Genomic DNA, 23,726 nt, shown 5'->3' on the forward strand with positions numbered 1-23,726 from the left:
GGTGACCCGATGGAAGTGTGTTACCAATTTGTTTGGCTTTATCAGTCATCCTTGTAGAGCCTCAGATGACGGAAGCTTCAAATACTTTCAGTGAAATTAAACTCCACTAAATTCACCTCCACAAAACATTATACTGTAAGAATTAAATGAGTCAACAGAACTATAAAATCCACTATATAGCCTGTTGCTACAAACAAAAACATAGTGTCATTTATTAGTACTGCATGAGCAAACAGCCCAGTCATTCACAAACAGCATTCAGGAAGTCTGTTTCCATACAGCTGCCCCAAACGGGCAGGGTAGGAAAGCATTGTTACACTGAATGTGTTAAAAGAATAAAATAGACAAAGCAAAACTCTCAGTCTGTTCACCGGTGTCAATCGGGAGTGCCGTAGTACACACCTGACTCTCTGCAGTCTCCTTATCCTCCCTCATTTGGTCCAACACTGCATCACCTGGAAAACAGAAATTAGTTTACCTTTGGATGGACACACTGTCAAGAGATTTAAGGGTTAATGAAGCACATTAAACATAAGCATGTTTGTGCAGATTTGGATTCAAATCAACCTTTATTGCATATTTCCATTGACCCTTTACTCTCAGTATCCTCGACATGCTATATAGACTCTTTGCTGAAGGAATACATTTTATACATTTAATCTGCTGAGCAGTAAATGACTAACACGGCAGAAGAAAGTGGTGCTGCACGCGGTGCATCATTGTGGGAAATTACACCCCCCCCTTTTAAAAAAATAAATAAATATAAACACACATAGCCTGAAGCAGAGGCCAAAAGAAAACCATTCTGGTATCAATTATCTGAGCCAGGTGACACAAAGAAAGTCTGGCTATGTTGAAACTGTGCACTGTTGTGCCCGAGAACTTACCAACGGGCCCCACGGTCAGATCCTTCTCCAGTCTCTGCACACGCGCCTGTAGAGTAGCTTTGTCCTGCTCCAAGGATTGAATTGTACCCTGCAGTGTCTTAACTGAGGCACTTTCCCCACGTACTACAGCCAGCTATGATGAAAAACACAAAACAAAACAACCCTTGATATTAAATTACTGAAACGTTTCTTTTCAGCATTATAGTACAAAATAAACAAACATTGTACAAATACAATCTCAGCCAATCTCCAATCCAAGATTTGAGAGTATATTCAAAATAAGAAGATAAAAGCATAACAGAAATGTGTCACCACCTCCAGATGTTTCTTGCATTTCACGGATGCACTTTCAAGTTTCATTTTTAAGCAGAAAGCGTGGCCATACTTTATGACCTAGAAGTAACTTCCTGTTTCTAGCCTCTGAATTTCAAGAAATGTGCCTCGAACCTTCAATTAAAAGCTATACCAACTGTGACAGAGAAATAACACTGAAACCCAACACATGGCATTTAACAGCCAGCTGACATAAAAATGTTCCTTGGAGCAAACACTTGGAATTGCAGCAACAATCAGATAAAAAAGTTTGTGCTTCAGAATTATGTAACAACATCCTTCCCCTGGCTGTGATTTGCTATAACAACTTAAAATAAATTACCTCACTCTTGAGGTTTTCCACCTGCTGGTCCTTTTCTGAGATTAAGGCACCGTTTTTATGGATGGACTGTTGGAGGGCAGCCTTCTCCTTATCCAGCTGTTCCTTCAAGGCGCTCTCACTATTTCAGGAGACAAATGGAGAAAGTTTATTTCTATGGACAAAATTTTCTAATTGGAAGACAGCAAATGTACTGAAGACAACGCTAAAACTGAGATCCAGTACAAACAACATGTCATGCAGGTGGGATGGAGCTGTAGGATAAATTACAAGCATTAGTGTCTTGTACAGGTTTATAGAAATGTGGTCAATATACACTCACAAGCCAGTTCATTAGGTACACCTTGCTAGTACCGGGTTGGACTCCCTTGTGTCTTCAAAGCTGTGTTAATTCTTAGTGGCACATATTCAAAATGTGGCTGGAATATGTGTTGCTGCACATCCATGATGCTAATCTCTTTCCCACCACATCCAAAAGGAGCTCACTGTCATGTTCAAGAAAGCAGTTGGAGATTATTTGAGTATTGTGACATGGTGCTGTCACACTGAAAGCAGCCATCAGTAAACTGGTACACTGTGGTCATAAAGTGATGCACATGGTCAGCAACAACACTCAGACAGGCTGTGGTGTTTAAACGATGCCCACTTGGTAGCAAGGGGCCCAAAGTGTGCCGAGAAAATATCCTCCACACCATTACGCCACCGTCACCAAACTGAACTGCTGATGCAAGGCAGGATGGATCCATGTTTTTATGATTTTTGCACCAAATTCTGATCCTACATTCTGAATTTTTCCAGCAGAAATTCAGACTCAGACCAAGCAGTGTTTTCCCCCCATTCTATTGTCTAATTTTGTTAAGTCTGTGCAAGTTTTCTCAGTTTCCCGTTCTTAGCTGACTAGAGTGACACCTAGTGTGGTCTTGTGGTGCTGTAGACCATCAGCTTCAAGGTTCGACGTGTTCAGAGGCACTCTTCTGCATACCTTGCTTGTAGCAAATAGTTATTTGAATTACTGTTACCCTTCCATCATCTTAAAGCTGTGTGGTCTTTCTCCTCTGGAAGAAACAAGGAATTTTCATCGCGAGAATTGCTGCTAACTGGATATTTTCCCTTTTTCCATCCATCCATTCGCTTCCGCTTATCCTTTTCAGGGTCGCGGGGGGCGCTGGAGCCTATCCCAGCTGTCATAGGGCGAGAGGCGGGGTACACCCTGGACAGGTCGCCAGTCTGTCGCAGGGCCAACACACAGGGACAGACAACCATTCGCGCTCACATTCACTCGCACATTCACACCTAATGGCAATTTGCATTTTCCAATTAACCTATCCCCACAAGCTGCATGTCTTTGGACGGTGGGAGGAAGCCGGAGTACCTGGAGAAAACCCACGCAAACACGGGGAGAACATGCAAACTCCTTTTTTTTTTTTTCCTATTTTCCCTTTTTGTTAAAAAAAAAGAAATCAATCTTATAGAGATGGCTGGGTGAGAAAATCACAGCAGAACAGCAGGTTTTTTTGTTTGTTTAAATACTCAGACCAACAACCATACCATGTTCAAAGTCACTTAAAACACCTTTCTTCTTCATTCTGATGCTCAGTTTGTACCTAATGAATTGGCCAGTGAATGTATATTCACGCTGTGACATGACTGACATCGAGTAATATTAAAAAGCATTAAGTACCTGAAGGCATTATTTGGCAGGCTTTAAAGGAAAGGAAGAGCATATTCACTTATTCATCAGTTCAGATGTTTAGTAGCTGAAGTCATTCGTGCTTATGCTGTTTATAAAAGGCTTTAAAGTGGACCTCCTCATTCCCAGCGCCACATTTTTATCTTGCACTCTACTAAAGTAGCTTTCAATGATCAACACTTCAAATGATCAATCATTATCTTGCACTGTGAAACAATAGATTTCCTCAGTTGTCTGTATGACAAAAAAAAAAAAGAAAGAAAAAAAAGAAGCTAATTCGGCTACTATTTGAATTTTAATATTTTACTTTCTGTCACTGGCTGCATCTAGGCTTGTTTTGAACCTGGTGGCTGGGCACCACCTCTCAAATGCATCTGTCATATCAGTAATATGAGGGTGGATATTAAAAAGTTATGCAGCAAGATTATAGCAATGTTGTTTCTCTGAATATTCAAATGATAATATTATTAATATTAGTGTGGATTTAGTCAATCACAAGCTGTACAAACCAGAGTCTATATACATTTCTGGTAAAAGGTGTATATGAGGGAAGTGTAAAGAAATATCAAATTAAGTAGAAGATTTTTTTTTAACTTTTCCTGCAAAAGCAAGAATCATAAAGTGATGTTTACTACATATTTGTAAGTGGTCTGATTATTAAAAACAAACATTTCATGAAACAAAAGAAAAACATATGAGGTCCACTTTGCGTGAATCACATAATGCAGGTGCGAATAATTTTACCTTTGCTTCAATTCTTCCAACTGTTTTTTGAGTTTTGAGCGCTCATCCTTAAGCTGGCAAAGGAAAAAAAACAAAACAAAACAAACAAACAAAAAACAAAACAAAACCACAAAACGGTTATTATTCAGTCACTGTCAGCTGAATTTAAAAATCAGAATCATGTGTGTCGCTGTATCCAAAGAATAAAGTTTAAACCTTCACAACATCACTCTGGTCTCTGTGTTTATTATCGAGCTCCTCAGTCAGTCTGTTTTTCTCATCTTGGAGCGTCTGCAGGGATTGCGACTTCACAGAGACCGCTGCTTTAAGCTCCTCACTGGAGGACAATATTGTTGTTCAACTCATCCAAGTAATTTTTCAACTCAAACAGACCATACACTGGCTTTTCATATATTTACAATAATATGCTATTTAGTTGATTGAAAATATGAATATGACATGTTTCCGTAACAGAAAACAGTTGAGGATGAGGATGTACTCACATTTCCTGGCATAAACCTTTGCTCCTCTGAGTTTCAGTGCAAAGCTGCTCTTTGGATACATTAAGGTCTTCTTGATACTTGGAGTTCTCTTTCTTCAGCCTTTCCAGCTTTAAAAAACAAACAAACAACAAAAGGTGGAGATAAATACAATCAGAAGATTTTTACTTCACACCATCACTTTATACAAAAAGCCACATTATTAGAAGTTTCTCTTCAAAATCCCATCTTTTACCTGTGTTTCCAACTCCTGCTTGGACGTCTGCAGCTCGTCCAGCAAAGACTGGACTTCATTCTTCTGCTGCATCAACACGGCCTTCTCTTTTGTCAGCTGTTCGAGAGCCTCAGCTGTCTTGCCAGAGGCCTCTGCAGCCTAAATGGCAAATGATCAGAACAGATTGAAATTAAAAGCAGCAGATTGTTGGTTAGGACACCAAATTACTTTAACCAAAACACTAGAATTTGAAATACGCAGATCAGATTTAACTACTTGTAATGCATGATTTGTTTTGACAGCAATTTAAAAAAAATGTAATTAACTACATGTTAAATTATTTCCTCAAATAGCTCGACAATTATCAGACCTCAGGTTTTTGCAATCCAAGTGTGCCTAAAAATGAACAACAAAGATTTCACAATGAGGAAACATAATTAGTACATAAAGACTTAAATCCTGTGGCCTCAGAACGGACATTGACAGCTGATTGTCTTGTGGAAGAGACAGTCAACTATTTAAGTTATGGCATTTCTCACTTATCATTGAGCAGGACCCAGATCACCGGACACCTATATAACCATATGATCAACAGGAATTTTTGCCCAACATCAGATCACGTTATAAACCCACAGGCTAAGGCTGGGAGCTAAAAGAGGTAAACACTGGTTAGTAAATGGAAAGTGTTAAGACATAAAGAGCAGAGGGACAGTGTGACAAACCAGCAGGCATGCAGTGAGAGGGTGACATAGCCCCAGCCGTTCTAACGTGTGTTAATCAGTGATTTCTACAGGAGGACAATACCTCAAGTTGCTTAGAAATGGCATTTTTTAGCTGTGATTCCAGTTGCCTGACTTGCTGGGTGGCTTCATTCCTCTCCACCTGGAGGGCATCCTTCTGAGCTGTTAAATGTGCGATGCTGGAGGAAATTTCTTCTTTTACAGCAGTGGAAGCAGATACCTCGGCTACAGCATCTTGATATTGCTTTTCCAAAGTTTCTTTGTCTGTCTGTAAGACCTTAACATCAACCTGTAGTTTTTCCTGACTAACCTGCAAACACTTCAACTCTTCAAGAAGTTTTGATTGCTCTGCAAGCCAGTTCTCCTGGTCCATCTGGAGGGAAGAAATCCCCTGCTCTAGTTTACACTGGCTGGCTAACAGCTCATCCTTCTCTGTGGTCAGTGAGGTCATCTGTCTGCCCAGCTCCTCAAGCTTCGATAATAACTGGTCTTTATCTTCTGTCAACTGTGAATTTTCTTGCTCTTGGCGCTTCAGTTGTGCCTTCAAAGCCTCCACATCCACCATGAAGGCCTTCTTTTGCTCCTCAGCATTGCTGAAGTTGTATGAAAGCTCTTCTTTCTCCTGAGCAACTTTGGACAAAGCTCTCTGCAGTTCCTCAGTTTGCTTGGAAAGATGATCGTGGTCAGACACCGCTTTACTGCGCTCATTAGATTCAGTCTGCAGCTGGGTCTCAAGTACTCGCTTGGCATCAGAGACTGAATTAATCTGACTTTTCAACTCCTGGATCTCCTGAACCAGCTCCTGGTTCTCCTTCTGCAAGGACAGCACTTTTCTCTCTGCCTCAGTCTGTAAGGACTGAAGATGTTTGTGTTCTTCTGTCAGTTTCTCTACCTGATTAACAAGCTCAGAGTTAGCCTTCTCAAAATTCAGTTTTAGTTTACTGTGCTCTTCACTGAGTTCAGCTTTGCTCTTTTCAAGCATTTCATTATCAGAGGACTTTTTCTTCAGTTCATTTTGCAGGTCAGTGTTTTCCAGTTTCAAAGAAGTCAACTTGCCTTCAAACTCTTTTTTTTGCAGTTGGGTTTCCTCCAGCACTGTTGATAAGTGATTCTTCTCCTGAATAAGGTTAACATTAGTTCTGGAGAAACTATCCAGTTGGTCACTGATTGTTCGGATATCACTAGCTAGCTTATCACGTTCGAGAGAAAGAGCACTTTTGTCAGATACGGCCTTTGTGTGCTTCTCTTCTAACTCTTCCTTCTCCCCAGCCAAACGCTCATAGTCCATGTTCTGCTGCTCCAGCGCTGAATCCAGGCTCATCTTCTCTTTTCGTAAAGCATGGAGAGCCATCTCCGTTTCAGAATTCTGAAGACGAAGCGCTTGCTTCTCTTGCTCAACAGATGCTAACATTTCTTCGAATTTCTCTCTGGTCTGGGTCAGCTGTTCTGTTAATACTTGAAGCTTTTCCTTTAATTCTTGTATCTCTCTGAGAAGCTCTTCTTTCTTGTTAGAGGTTTGTCTTTGGATTGCAAGAAGGTCTTCCTTCTCCTGTAGCAAGTGAATCCTTTCAGAATCAGTCACTTGACTGCTTGTCTTGAATTCTTCAAGCATCTGGGCCAAGCTCATTTTTGAGATTTTAAGTTCTTCACATTCACGGATATAGCTCTCCATGTCTTTCTTTGTAATACTAAGCTTATTCTGGAGCTCCTCCTTCACAGTCTGAAGGCTCTTTTTGTCCTCCACAACTGCGCTGATTTCAGAGGACATCTCTGCCTTCTCTTTTGTCAGCGTTTCTGCTAGGGCTTGGAGCTGGGTGTTCTTGATTGTGAGATCTTCTTTTTCTAAGTTCAAGGATTTCAGTTTTGCCTGCAACTCAGCATTCTTAGCATCAAGAGACTTTTTAGCATTTCTAGCAGAATCTCTCTCCAAAATCAGATTGTCCTTTTCACACGTCAGCCTTGACTTGCTTTCATTAAGGTCCTCTTCAAGCCGGTTTCTCTCCTTGCAGACTTTTTCATAATCCTCAAGTAGCTGCTTCTTTTTTGCTTCAATTTGCTCAATGTCCTGTTGATGCTTTCGGATAGAATCATTCTTCTCTGCATTTTGTCTTTGAAGCTCCTCAATTTGAGCCAGATATTCACTTTTACTTTGCTTCAGATCTTTGATTTCAGTCTGTGCTTCTAGAAGAAGGCTTTTGAGCTTGTCGAGTTCCTCATTCATTGAAACATCTGAATGCTTCTTAGTGGCGAGCAGTTCCTCTTGGCGTTTTGTTAGCTTTTCTCTGGTTGTAAGCAGTTCTTTATTCTGGACTGAAAGTTCCTGGTGAATAATCTCAAGGGCAGAAAGCTTAGCCTGAACATCTAAAAGCTGCTTCTCCAGTTTGCCTTTCTCAGCCTTAAAATCCTCACTTTCCTTATACATATTTTCCAGATCTAGGTTTTGCTTTTCCAGTTTTTTGGACAACTGTTCAACGTCATGCTTGTAGGAGTCAAGCTCAGCAGAAAAACACTGGGAAAACAAAAGATGACAGAAAAAAAGGGAGGGGAATACCCATAGCAAGGAATGAATGAATACAAAATAAACCAAGCAGATATGGATATCAGTCATATGCAAATGGAAAGGTTAAGCTGCAGAAGCATCAAAAATGGCAAAAGATCAAACCAGAGCTTACACCACAATGATTTTCAAAAGATATACATATATAAATAAGAGGCAGAACATTTTCACTTCTGCTTTCTTTGAATACGACTTGAACAGTGTATCTAAGATGAAGCAATCAAGATATGATTGATGGCACAGAATTTATTACATTTAACGGAGTTAGAAGTTAGCAGGAAGCTAGCAGAAGTTAGCTCGCTAGTTTTGCTAGTTACCTAAGCATGATATAGCATGTTCTGACTGAGAGATTTCTGAAAAAAATCAAACGTACTGCTCTGCTATCACTTCCAACATAAATGAAGACAGGAAACTAAACAGCAGTGACGTCTGTAGGGTTGGTGAAGTTGGGCTAGGTGGTATATAATGATGTGCCACGTGATCGCTAGCGACACAGCTATGATAGCATAACATAAACAGAACAGAACGCTAACACTTTTCCCCTCGATAAAAGTTAAGGTGAGGGTTCCTGGTGGTTAGGGACAAATGCAATCGCACGGCAGGATGCTGCAAACAGACCAAACTTCAGTCAGGAGAACAACTGAGATAATCCTTCCACAATACGAGGTTAGTCATTAATATACTGCAACAACATGGGAATAGAGCAGCTGTGTACAGAATACAGCATTAATGAATCAATGGTACAGAAGTGAAGGAAGCAAGAAGAATGAGTTGAATAAAGTTTGATTTATCTGACTGCTTTGTTTCGCTTAATGTGCCTTATAATCCCGTGCACCTTATGGTCCGAAAAATACATATTTGACTTTTTTATTTGGCACACTGCAGTTTAATGTTGCAAAGCACCTCTTTTTAACTTCAGTGGATATTATACATGGTTATGCTCAGGATATGTCAGCCCATTTCTACTGGAAAGGCCTTTTGGTTAAACTTTCAGCAAGGAATTTGCATTTGCACTGTCAAATGTTTATATAGCTTTAATGCATATAAAAGAAATGTTGTTGTTTTTTTGCGCTAGTAAAGTTGTGGAGTTGTATTTTGTCTTGCATCAATTATATCGTCAGTTATATCGTTATCGCAAATTTTCAAATATATATCGTGATAAATATTTTTGGCCATATCGCCCTGCTCTACTGCAGACTTGATTCTGAAGCATGTGGTTGTATTTGTATCAAAGTATCAAAAATTATCCTTAAAATTTAAATTTATTAACCTTTTACTGAGTGTAGAATAATATATAGTAACTTGACTTGCAACATAACTGAAAAATTCACAAACACACGTTAGAACGCATCAATACTTAACTTTGGTTCAACTGTTGGATTTCAAAGTCTTGAATCACATCTTGATTGCCTTATTTGTGCGTACACTAAGCTTAAATTGCAACTCAAAAGAAATAAAAAAAATTGTAACCATCCATCTCACGACTAATTAAGGTAAAATAAACTTTTTAAGTGAGCACTGACACAAACAAATCAATTTTTTGAAAAGTGAAAATGTTCAAATTTTTTAAAAAAAGAAAAAAAACAAGCAGATTTTTACTATGACTTCATAAATTTAGGCAATAACTTCGTCATTTTGGGTTTATGTCTGTAATTGTATCCATGTCATCCTGATCTGAAGTTCTTAAAGTTTATGGTCTGAAAACTTTTCTAAATCCATGGCAATCCAGATTCATCTGAAGGTGAACATGCGATCCATATGCACAGCATTTAAAACTAATCGTTTCTCTTTATGCGAATGTTTTTCCACTAATAACCATAAACCATCTATAAATACAGACAGAATTTTATAAGCTCTATCCCTGCAAGCATGCAACCCATGGTGCCTTTGATTGTAGGGCTTGTTATTAACTGTAATGTGAAGGGAAAATTAGCAACTCAAAACAAATAATGTGTATGGCAAAACATAAATAAACAACAACAACAAAAACCCCAAAACAGTTAAATACATCTTCCTCATCGTTTCCGTTTCAACCATTTTAATGTTTGAGGCTACCAAATTGCCAAAAATAAAAATGCACCAGAAGGTGTTTGCACTTACCTGGGCCTGCTCTTTGTATGGCTGCAGTTCAGACACCATCTTCTCTAGCTCTTGGGTTTTGTCCTTGGAGGAGGAGAGTTCCTGCTTAAACTTGTCAACCTGACTCTGCAGTGTTTCAAATTCCTTTGCATGGAGCTCAGACACCTGAGAGAGGGATTTCTCCTGTGAGGCCTTGAGCTCCTCAACCAAGGTCTCACCCTGTTTAACAGTCTTCTCCTAAAGAACAGGGAACAAGAAAGGGACACAACAATAAAATCTTTGTCGCCTTGTTTTGATGCAGCTTATGTCTATATGATTAGACAAAAAAACAGAATATGTTTTTAATGGAATCATTTACATCAAGTAATAAGTAGTATGTTACTTTATAAAAGGATTCAAGTTAACCAAAGGCTCAGGGTCAGTTTAAAAAAAGAAAAAAAAAGTAAAGAAAAAAGTTTGTAGAGCAAGATGACTGTCCACTCTGTTTCCATTTGCAGTTATGAGTTCACCAGTGAACAGGCTGATTAATTCCTGCCATAAGTTAACCGCTCTGACATTAAATGAAGTGTTTGTGGTTAGTGAAATAAAGATGCTGTGAGCATTTCTAAAAATAGATGTGTGCATTGAAAATGCTAGTTCAACATATGTACTCAAAATATACATCAAAACATATTTTTTGTGACTAACCAAGGTAGTGATGTTCTCCTGAAGGGTATTTATTTCAGTCTGATGTGTCTCTCTAGTATCCTTGAGCTCGTGCTCTTTGTGGGACACTTCTTGTTGGAGTTGTTCATTTAAGCGTGCCACCTTCTCCTTCTCCTCTGCTAGGTGATTTTGTAACTCCTCTAGCCTCCTGTGTGATGACAAAAGAAGAGGAGGATGTGCAGTGAGCAGTCGGATAAATTACAAATTACGTGGACTAAAACAAAAGAAAAACAAGTATCCGACTCTTTCTGAGTAAACATTGTAATCAGGTCATATTTAATGATGGAAAATTAAAGTGTGGTACCTTTCTTTCTGTATGAGTTCTTCATTCATTTTGGTCAGCTGTACAGAACTATCACCTGATGCCTTCATCATATCAGAGATATCATTTTCCAGCTTGTTTTTGTCTTTTGAAAGCTGCTCGTTCTTTTCATCTGAAGCCTTTATCTTCCTCTCCAGCCCTGTAAAAACATAAAAAAGATGACTTTGTTAAAACAAAAACTGTACACACACACAATATTTAAAGATAATCAATGAAATGATAATGAGCTTACCAGCAAGCTGACTTTTTAATGACTCTGATTCTTGGGCCAAGGATGTGTACTCCTCTTCTTTCTTACTCAGTTTCTCAAGTGTTTCTACAAAAAAAAAAAAAAAAATTATACTGATACTAGAAGATTTTGCACATTAAAAACGTAGAATGACAGCAGATGACGGGAAAATGGGATGTGAAAACATTTCGGTAACTGACCACAGAGTGACTCAGATTACCTTGCATAGTTTTTGATGATGTAGTCTGCTCCTCTGTGCTTTCAGCCACCTTTTGTTTCTGTCGGCAAAGTTTAGAAAACGTTTTTTTTATATGACACTTCTACAGTAGACAAACTGCCAATATGTTTTAACTGCGTTCAATACTGAGATCAACGCACTGGATCAGTAAATAGTAGCTGACACTAGCTTACTGCAGATATACATGCGGATTTGTTGTGTGACAATAATAAATATGAAAAAATTAAAAACTGCAGCAGAGAAATAACAGAAATAAGATAAAGGTAAACTGTGGGGAAAAGGGAGGTACAATTTGGGGAGAATATCTCCAAAACCAAAAATTAAGTCACAGTTCTCACCAGGCCTCCAAGTTCTTGTTCCAGGGTATCCTTCTCCTGCTTTACAGTATTCAGACTCTGCTGTAAAGAGAGGACTTCCTGCTGTTTGCCCTCCAACTGAGAGTTTAATTCAGCAACCTTTAACATATAAAATGCAATGAAATGCATAACAAACAAAAAGCAATGATTTTATGAAAATGGTACACCAAGTCAAGGATAATCACATCACCAGGAGAAAAATATGGCACATAACAAAAAGGGAGCATTTATTGATCATGAAGTTACTAAGAACCCACCTTGGCACCCTGCTTGTCTCCTTGGCTCTGTACCTCCTCTAGCTGAGCTTTCAGAGCTACAAGCTCCTGGTTACTTTGTGCTACTTTGCTCCGCAGAGCCACCATTTCCGCCATCTGTTCTTTGGTTTCTCCATCCTTGTCTTGAGCCTGTTGTGCTAGCGTCGCTTCCTTCTCCTCAAGCTCCTTTACCCTAAGTTCAGCAGCATGAAGCTTTCCAAGAACATCCTCCATCTCCACCAGGTGCTGTTCTTCTGTTTTTTCAACACTGGACCGAAGTGACTCCTCCAGTCGCTCTTTGTCCTCAGTCAGAGACAGCACCTGTGCCTTCAGCGCCTTCAACTCCTGAGTCCATGTCGTGGCTTCAGTTTTGTGTTTGGCGTCGGCCTCCTCCAGAGCTGACTTGTGCTCCAACTTCAGCTTCTCAAGTGCACTTTTGGTTTCTACAAGTTCTTCTGTCTGAGCACCTGCACCTTTGCTGAAGGACACCTTCAGCTCTTCCATGGCTTGCTGGTGAGAGGCAACGGCAGCCTCCAACTTTGAACGCCACAGTTCAACAGCGTCAGCATTCTCCTTCTCTGCCTGACTTAAGCGCATCTGCAGCTGCTCTTTGTCACCAGAGAGCCTCACAGATGTAGCCTGAAGCTGAGCAACTGCATCACTGTGGATTTTTTCTTGAGCTTCTAGCTTCTCCTTGTATTTACCCAGCTCTTCTTGATGACTAGTTTCCTGAGAAGCCAACTGATCCCTCAGAGAGTTTATTTCTTCCAGGAGGGGAGAAAGAGTGGAGTTTGAGTCCTCAGAGCCCTGCTGGACCCCAAGACGCAGCTGCAGGTCAGCCACCTCTCTTGTTCGAAGTGCAAGGTCCCTCTCAAGTTCCATAATACGGGATCTTTCTGACACAGTAGCAACCTTTAAAAGCGGGAAATTTTTATTTAAAAATGTATCTCAAACTAGCCTACTAAATATCTCAGTACATTAAAAAAAAGGATTAATAAGATTATTTAATAACTAACTTTTGCTAAATAAATGAAAAACTAATTGTTAAAGTAATTTAAAGTGATTACTGGGTGAGATTTTTTTCCTCAAGTTGCTTTTTTTAAATGAGAAGGATACAAAACATTTGATGTTAAAAATAAATCATTATACTGACCTCTTGTGGTTATAAACGGTATGATCCAGATAATGGAAGTGAACACTGAAAGCATGTATGGAGCTACAGCAGTGTGCAACAGATTTTCCACCAAGTATTAGACTAGAAAGTGTCCTCACTGACGTCGTGATTTATCAGACATACAAACTAAAAACATCACAGGTAGTCCTGATATTTTATAGTACTTTTACACCAATCAAGCTCTGGTACAAAACTTTTTTTTTCTTTTTTTTTTGTTAACATAGTGCAGTTTTAAACCTACAGGCCTAATCCTCCTCGTAACTATACATTTACTGTGACTCTAACACTGTAGGTGGACTGGTCTGGGAGGTGGATCCGGTTTTAAACTGGCAAAACGCAGGGACACCAAATAAGCGGGACAAATGGATGTCAGGAAGGACCGGGAAAGGAGAGCATAGGATAACTGGGAAAATGATTAGCTTGGTACAAGCTGGGGAGGAGTTTGTCTGTCTGGTTAAGCAGTGATATCACAAAACCATCTGCTGGAAAATATAGGTAAACATGTGTCTCTCTGTCAGATACACATGGTTAGAGGTCAAAACCTCCATATTTTCAATATATAAAGATTTTGAGTGGACCAGTGTGAATTTGAGATAATTTAATATCTGATAAAGTGTGACAAAAGAAACTAATACTTTTGACATTTAATTTGCAAACTGTAAGCAGGGCAGACTAATTTAGGATTTTAAACATACCAAAGATGTTTAATATTTTAGTATATGATTTAATCTGGTTTTTAAGATCAGGGTTATTAGTTTTATGTAAAGCTGAAAAAATGCATCTGTAGGGTACATTTACCACAAGCCCATATACAGCAAGAGTCCAGTTACTGCTGCACATTTTTTGGCTACAGGCCTTTTTCCCAACGCAACACGCTGCAGAGCAGAATTCATTACCCTAGTGTCTTCTAACTCTCTTTGGAGTTTCTCAGCTTTGGTCTTTTCAAAGAGCAGGCTCTGTTCAAGCTCCTTAATGTGGGCATGCTCCAGTCTGGTCTGCGTCTGTTAGTAAACAAGGGGGAGAGGAAGAAAACACACCAGTGCCACCATCACATGCCAGCCCAACGCAGACAGAGAGGGAGGGAGACAGGAGAAAGGAAGGAGGGGTTGGATAGGGATGACAGTGAAAGTGTGTATGTGAGTGTGTGAGTGTGTGTGTGTGAGTGTGTGTGTCTTTGTGTGCAAGTGAGTATTTGAAGGGTTGAGGCAAGGACACTGGGTGGGTGTGGATAGTGGTGGATGAGTGGAAATGAGAAAACACCCCCATGCAGAACTTTCAGGCTGTGCCATAAACAGCTGCAAATAGGGATTTTTTGTAAAGAAACGGTGGGGGGAAAAGAAAAAAGAAAAAAAACAACAAGCAGCGGACGACGGGGGCATGTAGTATGGATGTGCAGGATGAGTATGTTGATGGAAGCAGTTTAGAAGTAACCATGCAAAAAAAATGTCACCTGGTAAACAAATCACACAGACTGTTATGATACACAGAAAATTTGATACTGTGTGCCAAGCCAGCAAGTAAAATCAAGTTAACATGACTTCACCACGGTGTGGAGAGAAGGCAGTACTGGGAGTTTCCTGATCCCTGTGTGTCACTAACACAAAGTTGGTGTATGTTAATATACAGAAGATGTCCGATTTTACCAGACAAAGTCAATATTAAGACATTTATTATTGTGGTTTTCTATATACAGCAATTAGTGTTGTCAATACCTACACTGCTTTCTCTCTTTGGTGATGAGGCCACTGTCCACACTTTAAATATTTAGTGTTGTGAGAAACCAGCAGTTATCAGACCACCGTGTGCAAGACTTGTGACCAACTTAACAGATATCAATCAGTAACTGAAACATTTTAGGCTCAAGAAATAGATCTCACTGGCTTTCTCTGTATTTTGGTGTTACAAGTACAGATTTTTATGGAAGCTTAATAAAGCATTACTTAGAAAAATGCTCTGCTTCTAATCTTATGTAAACACAATAAAAGTTAAAAAGAGGGTCTGTTTGGAAAATTGGAATAGCACCAGTTTTAAATGTATGTAGACCATGGTTTATCTCAGTCTTCATTGAATACAATGGATAAAATAAACTAATATTTAGCAATCTGATACACCATATCCAGTCAGTGGTATGGACGTTGGACCGGTTTTATTAGAAAACTTAAAACACATATATTAAATTACATTTTAACTCTTATCATAGGTGTTATTCCTCCCTGGTTGCAGTGGGCAGGCTCAGAAATTAGGACTGTGACTGGGTAGTGAAAAGACAAGGGGGCATTTCCAGTGGTTCCATGCTGAGCACTGGACCAACATGAAAGACGAACATGGGAAGGAAGAAGAAGCAATAAGACCGCGTCACTGAACAAGGAGGGTTACTGAGGGTTACAGCTCAACATTAGTACACCTTCAACAGCTTGAAGTTAACACATTATTTTTTAGTTTGGTGGTCATATTTTTTTTAACTACACAAAATTATTTATGAATATCTGCTGCTTTAACTGTTAGTACACACATTTAAAGAGAAGGAAAATTGAGTTTCTAACCCTGTAGCCCACAGTATAAAACATCTATTTTGAGCTAGGATGCCTTCAGAGTAACAGAGGTGGTTTCCTGTGCAACACTGTGGAATAAATAAATTCTTTAATTAGAAAAGAAACACATATACTACTGAGCTACTCCACTCTCAATATTGCAACTTGGGATGCAAGTTGCTAAAAACAACAACAACAAAAAAACCAACCCAATAACAAATGATCATGACATAATTTATCTGTCTACATTAAGTTGGGGGTTACATAAAACTAACACTTTCATGTCAGATTTGGTGATTTAATGGAAATGGGGGCAGGTTTAAATGCAAACACTGTATTGACTTGACTGTACTTGTGTGAATCTCATGTAAGATTAAAGTAGATATATTATGCTCCATATTCTATTATAGGACTCTAGTTGAGAAGATTTGTTTTATTTGAAATTCAAAATTTACCAAACTGGACCTTGGAGTCGCTACTCCAATTTTGCTAGCTTTACCAACATTTTAAATCCCTTTATTATGTGGGTTTATGTAACCTGGAATTTCGGGCACGGTGAATGGGGCAGCCCACTGCGTCTGAAGTGTAAATTTAGATATGAAGTCAGCGGTGTGTATCCGTGTTGTGTATTTACCTCCAGGTCTCCTTTGGTAATGGAAACTTCCTCAACACGAAACTGAAGGTCCTCCACCTTCCTATTTAACAGAAACATATTTACTCCTCTGAGGCACAAGCCACCTCTAAACTGCAGTGATCAAGAGCGATGCCAACAACAAATTTATTACCTTATGACTGTAAAACAACAGCACTGGGAGCAAAGCTCTCACCCCACTTTCAGTGTCTCACAACATTGAAACAAGAGGACCTAATATACTCTCATGAGCATCTTTAACTAGTCCCACACTCTCACCTACGCTCCTCCTCAAGCTGATTCAGCAGCTCCACCTTGTCTTTGTCTGCAGCTTCTACCAAGGCACGCAACTGATCCATCTTTGCCTCCATCTGTCAAAATCACAGACAAACATTTAAAAGAGATAAAATTAATACATACTAAACTCTAACTGTAGTTCAGGCTCAGTGACTGAGCTGACCTGCTCATGCTCATCCCTTAGCAGGGTAATTTCTTGCTCCATTTCTCCAACATGGCTTGTGGCCTTGGCAACTTCTGCCCTCTCCATGTCCCTCTCAGCCATGAGCTGCTCAATATGCTGTTGCTTTTCCTTCAGTGCCTCTTGCAGGGCTGTGGTGCCTGAAATCTTTCGATTATACCTTGAGGATGTCTCTGTCAGCTGTAGAAAGAGAGACAGGTACCATGTTCATACTGCTGCGTGTCTCTCACCATAATGCCACAGGTAATACACTGTTGTTGTTCTTTGTTTTGTTTTTTTTTTTCAATAAGTGTGTCTCACCAGGCCTGTGCGGCTCGGCTTAGCACTAACAGAAGATGCCACAGAGCTCATGGTACTGATGGATGAGGCACTGGGGCTCCTCTTCAGCCCCCCCGGGGTGGCCACCACTTTCCGAACGGTTGTTTTTGCTTTGGCAGGCGTAGTGGAAGGAAAGCCAATGCGTGTGACTTTGTGCACTGGAGCAAATAAGCCATACTTGGGCTGGCACTGAAAATATCTGAATACAACCACAATAATAAAAGTGTTCAATAAAAGGAGGAGTGTGGTTGAGTTTACACACAACTTGTTTATAGATCTTGTGGCTTCCGTACCTTGTGCCTGCCACTGCCCCATCATTCTTTCCTAGGGGCTCGTCCAATTCCACGCCACACCACTCGCCTTTGGCAAAGTCTGTTTCTCCAAGGAAGCGTACCACTCCTGCCTTTGTACCACCAACCTAAGAGGAAATACACCAAAGATTAGCCAACATTTAATTCTCTTAACAGATGAGAGGGGACTAAAAAGTAATCAGCTTTGCCTGCTAATAAATCCCAAGGGAGATAATTCCATAAAAGCCACAGATGCAAACATGCCAGAATTGTGGGGTATGTGTGTGTTTATTACATTTTATGTTTTATAATTTATAAAATAATGTTTAATAATAATAAATTATTTATAAAAGAATTTCTAAATGATTTTAAAAGCATAGTTTGGAAGTTTACTAAATTTGGTAATGGTGAGCATATTTCCTCTGCTGCCCAACAGGCATGAGTAACACTTCCTCTTTACTTAATGTGCTACACATCCTCGTGATTGTGCGGGGGGAAAGGGAATTCATAAGGAGGAAGCAATGCACTCAACATCTATAAGCAGACCTGAGTGACTGTACTACGTTACTAAAACTACTTCACTGACTCAGAAGTGAATGGTTCAAAGTACAAGTGAAAGCAACCATATTTCATTTGTTAGCTTCCCAAAAACTGGAGGAGGGCTTCGTGAGTCATGTGATTCTCAAGGCCCTGCTGACATTGCTAAAACACAAAAGGGAGACCCTTCAGATTTTTGTAGCTTTGCTGAAATGTTCAGGGAAGAAAACTGTAAGCAAATTTTTTCTACTTATAGAAACTTTACCAACACACGGTCACCAATCTTCAGTTCCCGTTCCCCCTTCTTGACCGATCCAGTCTCTGAGAGGTTGGAGACAGATTCACTGTTTGTCCTTGCAAGATTGGAAGATGGGGTAGCTGGTGTTGTTGCTGTTGAGGCCTTCTTGGCTGTCGCAGTACTTGAAGGCAGTGCTGTTTTTGTGGCTACACTTCCGACTGAGGGAGTGGGTGATGCTGCGCGGGACGTCGGTGCCGTCTGAGTTCCATTAGCCTCTCCTTCTGTGCGAGACAACTTGGAGGGGCGGGTAAAAATCCCTCGCAGGGCTTCACACTGAAAGTATCGAACGCCTGCTACTGACCCATCGTTCTTCCCAATTGGCTCGTCTAGAACAATTCCCGCCCACTGTCCTGGGGCAAACTGCGTTTCTCCCAAAAACTGTATGTAGCCCGGCTTATTTCCATTTACCCAAACTCGATCCCCAATCTGGAAGCTCTCCTCCACATTCCCCGACTCTCCAGAGCTGGTACTTGCAGCTGATTTGTCTGCAACAGCAGTTTTAGCTGCATTTTGGTGAGAGGGAGAGCAGACTTTAAGAAAACTCATTAAGTTATTAATTTGAATCAGAGAGCCACGTCACAAATGCAGAGCAAACACAGCACACCCCTTGTATATATATATTTTTATTAGTGCTGTCAGCGTTAGTCTCGTTAAAATGACGTTAACGCCACAACCGCATTAACACAGCAAATCTCCGTTAGCGAGTTAGCGTGGATCGCCTCATGCATGGGGCTGCACGCATTAACAAGCTAACTGCGCTAACAGCGTTGAAGCCTTGCAGCTCCGCAATCCGCGTTAACTCGCTAACAGAGGTTTGCCGCGTTAATGCGGTTATGGCGTTAACGAATTTTTATATTTATATAACACTATAAATGTACTGTCATCTGTTTAAGTCTTGCTGCTTAACGGGGTATCAAAGGGAAATCTTGCATTAAGAATATACTAATTATTTATTCAAGAATCAATTTTCATGTTTATGGTAAGTTTAAAAACAAAACACACACACACACAAAACACCAAACATGTACATTGTTTTAAATAAGGCTATACCTGCATTCAAATGCTACTCAGCTGAAGAGTTTCGACATGTATTCCTACCTGTGCTGGGGTTGGTCTTGGGGGCTCCTGTTCCAGGTGGCCGAGCTATCTTGCTAGGCACTTTTATGCCACTGGGCTTGGCTGTGCTCATGTTTCCTCCTGTGATCTGAACCACAAGGCTTGTGTTCGTCCCTGGATACAGACCTACCCCAGACCATCAAAACCACTGCCTGCTGCTCTGTGATTGCAATGCTTTTTCTCTCTCCGCACCAAAATTTAATAAACAAAAAAAGGGGAGAAAAAAAAAAGAAAAAAAATGAGGAAAAGGGAGAAGGGAGAAAAAGCGCTTCTTGCAAAAAGGACCCTGTTGATAGAGAGAGGGAAAAACAAAACAAGTAACATTACTTGATTTTGTGAACCTTTACTAAAGTATTTTTACTCATTGGTCAATAACCCTTGTGTGCCTTCTGCCAATATCCTCTGCCTTTAACTCTTATTGTCTTTGACAAAAATAATTTATTTAAATAATTGATTTAATTTATTTAACTAAACTAATAAACAGCAGTGCACTTGTTGCAAGCCATGATCTGTAGACTTTGTTTTTAGTGCTGTGTTAATGGAGGCATTTTGTTATGACAACAAGTTCCTCGGCATACACGACATCACAGTTGGATCTAAAAATACCCCTTCACAGACTGACCAACGTGCAGTCTGTGGTAGTGCCATCTGAACGTCTGATAATGCGTGACCTTGACCACAGAGCACATACTGTGTCACAGAGGGTCTCTCTCAATCTATCATTCTGACATCGAACAACATGTAAGGCTTGGCTGGCAGCTTTTTATAAAACTGGATTACTGCAGAAACACGACCACAGGCAGCAGATTATCCTGTTTGTCAGATTACCTCAGCACACAAGCAGATTGGCTGAACGCTCCATTTTAACAGAAATTGTCTGTCACTTACTTGAAGCAAAGACTGTGGAATCATAATCATAATGTTTTATACATCTGCTGACCTTTAACATGCACTTAGGCAGGGAAAGACCCTGCATATGTCCCCATCTAGCCGAGACACAGTTTGTATAAGTATGGAATTATCACAACCGTTTTTGTATGTAATCTGCAAAGAAATTTGCTTATAATGAAATTCTACCAGTATACAAACAAGGGTTTTCATTTAGTGTACTGACACTTAATTCTGTACTTGGGCTTTACCTTGTCATGTTATGAGTGAAAACAAGGAGCTCAAGGACTTGAACAATGTCAAGAAAATGATTTTATTATATGTAGCTATTCCTGTAATCATTGACTGCAAACATCTGAAACATCCCAGGACAATGAAACAAGCTGTGTATGTATCGAATTCCTGAGAGCGTTAAAAGTTTTTCACTTCAAAACAAACTATGACGTGAACCTCTTCAGAGTCAGGCGAGACGCTTGTCTTCAAAGAAAAGAAATTAAATGTAAGACTTGTTCAACAGCAGCACACAAACATACCTTTCATTCCTAAAAGGGCCTAAGAGCTGCACTACACAGGTTTACCTAAACAACTTAAGAAAGGAAGCTCTCACGCAGCCTCCAAGATATTTCTCAGCAGAGAGTGAAAGGTGGCCATCAGCAGACATGACCCAGTTTGAAAGCAGTGCTCCAGTTTTATCCTGCTGTGTCTTTGAGTGACGACTGACTCAAGCCCTCAGGTCAAAAATAGGCAAAACAGGGAAGCCATTATAGCTGAAGACTGTCTATGCAAGACTGCACTTTCTAGACTGATTGACCCATGAACGCGTGGTACAATACGCAGAGGTTACATTCATTGTGCAGAGAGTTTTAAAAGCAAAAGGTTAGTTCTATCAGAAAAACCACAAAGCTCTAGCACAAAAATCATATGAGCTTGACCAGAGGATGTTACAGCTCTGATTGGTGAGCTGATGCTGTCAGCTGAACATGATCCTCTCACGGTGAAGAATTTCCCACAACAGTAATGTTAATCTTTTGCCACTGACTCAGTCTAATCTGTAGCTTGGGAAAAAAACCAAATACTCAAGCTTTGCAAAAGCTTTTATTATTTAATTTTATTATTAAAGAGATTTAATACACTGATGCATGCAAAAAAAAGTATAATTCTTAACTAGATTCACATTATATCACATGTAGTATGAGTTTCTCTCTCCCCTGGTGTAAATAAACAAACAGAAACAGGTAAACAGTAGCTTGTAAAGCAGAAGAGAGACTTCTCAGAGACCTCCATTAACATAGATGACTTCCATTTTCACAACTGTATACGTTTGCATGCTCAGCGTCCATTAAAGTATTGGATATGAGTGTTATGGCTCTGACAAATGATTTAACTGTCCTCCACCTCCACCACACAAAACAGGATGAAAACAAATTAACGTCCAGACAGAAGTTCTTAAAATTCTTCAGTATATTCACTCCTAGTTGGAAGGAGTTAATGGTTAACCAAGTCCACATGGTCTTCCACAAGGTTAATATTAGCCAGAGACTTCACTACTAAATCAGGCCCATTTCCACTATTCGAGCTGCCAAGGTATCCCTTTAAACTCCTGCCCCAAACAAAGACCAAGTAGGGTGCATTTCATTGCATCCATAAGCAATAAACTAACACCTTTACATCTTCAGATGTGTGCATTATCTGACATGACTCATACATTCTCTCTCCTGCTTTGGTCATCTCAAGGCCAAGTCAAGCGCTGTCTCTTCCTATTTGAGGAAACATCTGCAGGGAGGATTATTCAGACCCCTGTTAGCACTGACAAAGGTAGGCAAAAAAAAAAAAAAAAAGCATCCTGTGTCCTCTAACTTCACTTGTTTTGAATTTAACAACCCTCACCTTGCTGCCATTTTACAGACACACCCCTGTCCTACACAGATTCTAGCTCATACCAATGTGAATAGACATAAATAAGGCCTCGAATGACCAAAAACAGACTTCCTACCTCTTTAATGTGTTCTTACAGCACTGCAAACATTACAGTTAAAAAGATAGCATTCATCAGCCCCCTGCCTCTCAATGCAGCTTCATGACACACTGCACCCTGTGGCTGAGCTGTAAACCCAGTTATCTTTGTGTCAGGTCAGCGAATTTGCCTGTAAGCGACACTCGCCTTGTCACCTCTGCCTACCAGTGGCTAGCGGACCAAGGAGCTGTCGATGAGGTGGCACATCTGGTAACGCTGCTCTAAAAATGTCCTGTCAGCTAACTCACCTTACCAGCTAGCTGAATGGTAGCTCTTCTCCGCTAAGAATGGGAGACATTAGCGCTACACAGGTTCAACACGTCCACGTCCAAATCTCCCACATAGCCCCCCAAAAGAAAAAGGTGTCATAAGCTAAGAAACTGAAGAGCAAATTCCACAAGTCCAAAAGTCTCCGCAATGTCACCGGCGCTCCAGCAGGGCACACTGCTGCTACAAATTCACTCAGCACACGTAATTGTTAGCTAAAATCATCTGTATCGAATGAATTTAGCTAAAGTGTTGTGGCGCTGAGGTGCCTGGTCACCTCTTAAATGGATCCCGGTCGGGGGAGGGGGGGGGATGTGATCAGTTGCTAAGTAACGCTAGCAGCGAGGCCCAAAGCGGTTCAGCGAGCCGGTGGTTAAGACCACAAGCGATATGGGCTGGTTAGCTAGTGAGCTAAACTAACACCTCACCTCAAGTAACGTCTGAACAACACCTGAACAACTTTCACGCGTGTTTATCAGCCACTGTTGGACCAGAAAATACACGGAAACGGGGTGAGGAAGTACTGACCTGATGTGTTTATGTACAGACTTCGTCGTCCGAGGGGAAAAAAATAACACAGCTAGCAAGCTAAGTACAGAACCTCGATGACTTTTAGAACTACGTTCGACTCACACACGGGGAGGCAGGCACAGCCCAGCGTGCGTGCCGCCTGTCCAACGGCTGAGGGAAACGTCAGGGGCGGGAGCCGACCAAAGATAGTATGTGCAGAAAGATGGAGCACTCCATTGCTTCGAAGACTGAACGATAGATTAAAGAAACACTGAAAATAGTATTTTTTGCCATCCATGTGTAAAAAAAAAAAAGTGACGTACTATCGAATTGTTTAAAAAAATAATAATAAGATGACTTAAATTTTTTAGTTTTTAAGTACACACTTTAAAATAATTAATTGCAATTTTGACTTGGTGAGCTGATGTGAGCTGAATTCCCAAAAAGTTTTTCTTCTTTGTTCCAAGTTTCCATAGATAACAATAAACTGGGGAGGAAATAAAATTAGACTTCACTGATTCATCTCGC

General features: G+C 40.2%; 1 protein-coding gene across 9 annotated transcripts in view; it reads right to left on the reverse strand.

Annotated features, from left to right (window-relative positions):
- clip1a (CAP-GLY domain containing linker protein 1a) overlaps positions 1-23,373 on the reverse strand; it is a 25,634-nt gene extending 2,261 nt beyond the window's left edge. Inside the window, exons 1-25 of one of the 9 annotated variants that reach the window (XM_085180180.1) lie at positions 23,217-23,372; positions 19,502-19,805; positions 18,371-18,906; positions 17,572-17,696; positions 17,261-17,477; positions 16,943-17,140; positions 16,762-16,853; positions 16,486-16,546; positions 14,217-14,321; positions 12,150-13,058; positions 11,875-11,991; positions 11,519-11,576; positions 11,302-11,385; positions 11,052-11,208; positions 10,730-10,895; positions 10,064-10,279; positions 5,471-7,915; positions 4,688-4,825; positions 4,456-4,562; positions 4,169-4,289; positions 3,974-4,026; positions 3,221-3,241; positions 1,564-1,660; positions 888-1,020; positions 403-455 (exon numbers count right to left, since the gene is read on the reverse strand). In XM_085180180.1, the coding sequence (XP_085036306.1) occupies positions 403-455; positions 888-1,020; positions 1,564-1,660; positions 3,221-3,241; positions 3,974-4,026; positions 4,169-4,289; positions 4,456-4,562; positions 4,688-4,825; positions 5,471-7,915; positions 10,064-10,279; positions 10,730-10,895; positions 11,052-11,208; positions 11,302-11,385; positions 11,519-11,576; positions 11,875-11,991; positions 12,150-13,058; positions 14,217-14,321; positions 16,486-16,546; positions 16,762-16,853; positions 16,943-17,140; positions 17,261-17,477; positions 17,572-17,696; positions 18,371-18,906; positions 19,502-19,592 (6,300 nt within the window). In that variant the 5' untranslated portion in view covers positions 19,593-19,805; positions 23,217-23,372. The other 8 variants (XM_085180176.1, XM_085180177.1, XM_085180182.1 and 5 more) reach the window with 8 other exon arrangements.
- Between the last annotated feature and the right edge of the window lie 353 nt (positions 23,374-23,726).

The sequence above is a fragment of the Neolamprologus multifasciatus genome, chromosome 12 (genome assembly GCF_963576455.1).
Source record: "Neolamprologus multifasciatus chromosome 12, fNeoMul1.2, whole genome shotgun sequence".
NCBI classification, from domain to species: domain Eukaryota; kingdom Metazoa; phylum Chordata; class Actinopteri; order Cichliformes; family Cichlidae; genus Neolamprologus; species Neolamprologus multifasciatus.